The following is a 1,629-nucleotide window of genomic DNA, read 5'->3' as shown; positions in this document are numbered from 1 at the left end:
ACCTGGGTAAAACCTTCACTGCTTGAAATCTCATACCTGGATCATACCCGTGTGCCTTGTCTTCACTTGGAATTGGTTTTGAATTTTTCGTGTTTGCTCTTCTTTGGAGGCTTGTAAAAAATTCCCACGAAATTACGTCTCTTGGCTACAGAATTTTGAGTAAGGTGGTGTATTTGGCTCAACTTGTCACACGCAAGAAATTCTGATTTTCATGATTCTTGTATAGACTAGTTTTTCACATGCAAGAAATTCTGATTTTCACTGATTCTTGTATAAACTAGTTGAGACTAGAGACAAAACTGTCAACTATATTCGGGGGCAAAAAATTTAACCCAACGACCAGAAAACCAATTTCCTGAACCACGCAAGAGAAGCAGGACATTACCCTCGGTCTCTGTCCCCAGCAAAAGAACAGAATTGCATCCTTCCCTTGGATGAGGCACACGAAACAATTATCAAAACCTATCGTAACTACTTGATGCCACCCGACACCCACATCAACGGGGAAATGGGCACGGAATGTCAACTGTGCGAGCTGTGACCAGTGAGGTTATGCTCGCCATGCATGTTCCCTGTTGACTTAAACGCCACAGCTTAACATGCATGCCCGAAGGATTAATCAAAATTCCATGCATGCATAATATCCATCTCATGGTGGTTGGCTCGTCGAGGACACAGGCTCATCAGCTTTGATTAAGCTATCCAGCTATAAATAGACCTGCACAACACCAAGTTTCCTTCACCCATGCATCCATCTTCGTCCTCTCTCCAGATATAAGCCGGCCTCTAGGCTCTAGCTAGCTGTAGAGCTGATTGCAACCATGGATAATGATAAGCTTGCTGCCTTGGTTGTGGTAGCATTGCTCGGTTGTATGGTGCATACATGCCAAGCGAGCTATGGGTATCCCAACCCAATGCCGCCCATCCCAAGCCCGACACCACCTACGGCACCGGCGCTCACCCTGAACTACTACAGCTATTCCTGCCCTAATGCGGAGGCAATTGTGAGGGAGGCCGTAAAGAACGCCACAGACAACAATCGCGGCATCGGTGCCGGTCTCATCCGGCTCTTCTTCCACGACTGTTTCGTCAGGGTACGTGCCAGCTTATGGTAAAATTCATGCTACGCCCATACGTGTGCAGTATAAGATATATGTGTTTGTGAGGTCCTAACGGGCGAGAGGTCCTTTTTGTTATAGGGTTGCGATGCCTCGGTTCTCCTAGACGCGACGACGGCCAACCCGGAGCCGGAGAAGCTTGGCATTCCAAACTTCCCCAGCCTCCGCGGCTTCGAGGTGATCGACGCCGCAAAGGCGAAGCTTGAGAAGGAGTGCGGTGGGGTTGTCTCGTGCGCTGACATCGTCGCTTTCGCTGGACGCGACGCCAGCTTCTTCCTCAGCAACGGCGTGGTAGACATCAAAATGCCGGCTGGCCGGTACGACGGGCGTGTGTCTTTCGCCAACGAGACCCTCCGCGACCTGCCCCCTCCCTTCGCCAACGTCACGGTGCTGGAGGCAATGTTCAAAGCCAAGGGGCTCGACCTCGACGACATGGTCACCCTCTCAGGCGCGCACACCGTCGGGATCTCTCACTGCTCGTCCTTCGCTGACCGCCTCCCAGCCGACCCCT

The 1,629-nt window shown here is 51.1% G+C and overlaps 1 protein-coding gene across 1 annotated transcript; it reads left to right on the top strand.

Moving 5' to 3' along the window:
• Positions 1-758: 758 nt before the first annotated feature.
• On the top strand, positions 759-1,625 carry LOC119346108 (peroxidase 2-like; the record flags this gene model as incomplete). The annotated part of the gene is made up of 2 exons (XM_037615813.1): positions 759-1,094; positions 1,200-1,625. Coding segments are annotated over exons 1-2 (699 nt in total), but the record flags the coding sequence as incomplete, so codon positions are not given.
• Positions 1,626-1,629: the final 4 nt, after the last annotated feature.

Source organism: Triticum dicoccoides, unplaced genomic scaffold (assembly GCF_002162155.2).
Source record: "Triticum dicoccoides isolate Atlit2015 ecotype Zavitan unplaced genomic scaffold, WEW_v2.0 scaffold3978, whole genome shotgun sequence".
Lineage (NCBI taxonomy): Eukaryota > Viridiplantae > Streptophyta > Magnoliopsida > Poales > Poaceae > Triticum > Triticum dicoccoides.
Note: the sequence above shows the minus strand (reverse complement) of the source record. Positions and strands in the feature narration are given on the sequence as shown.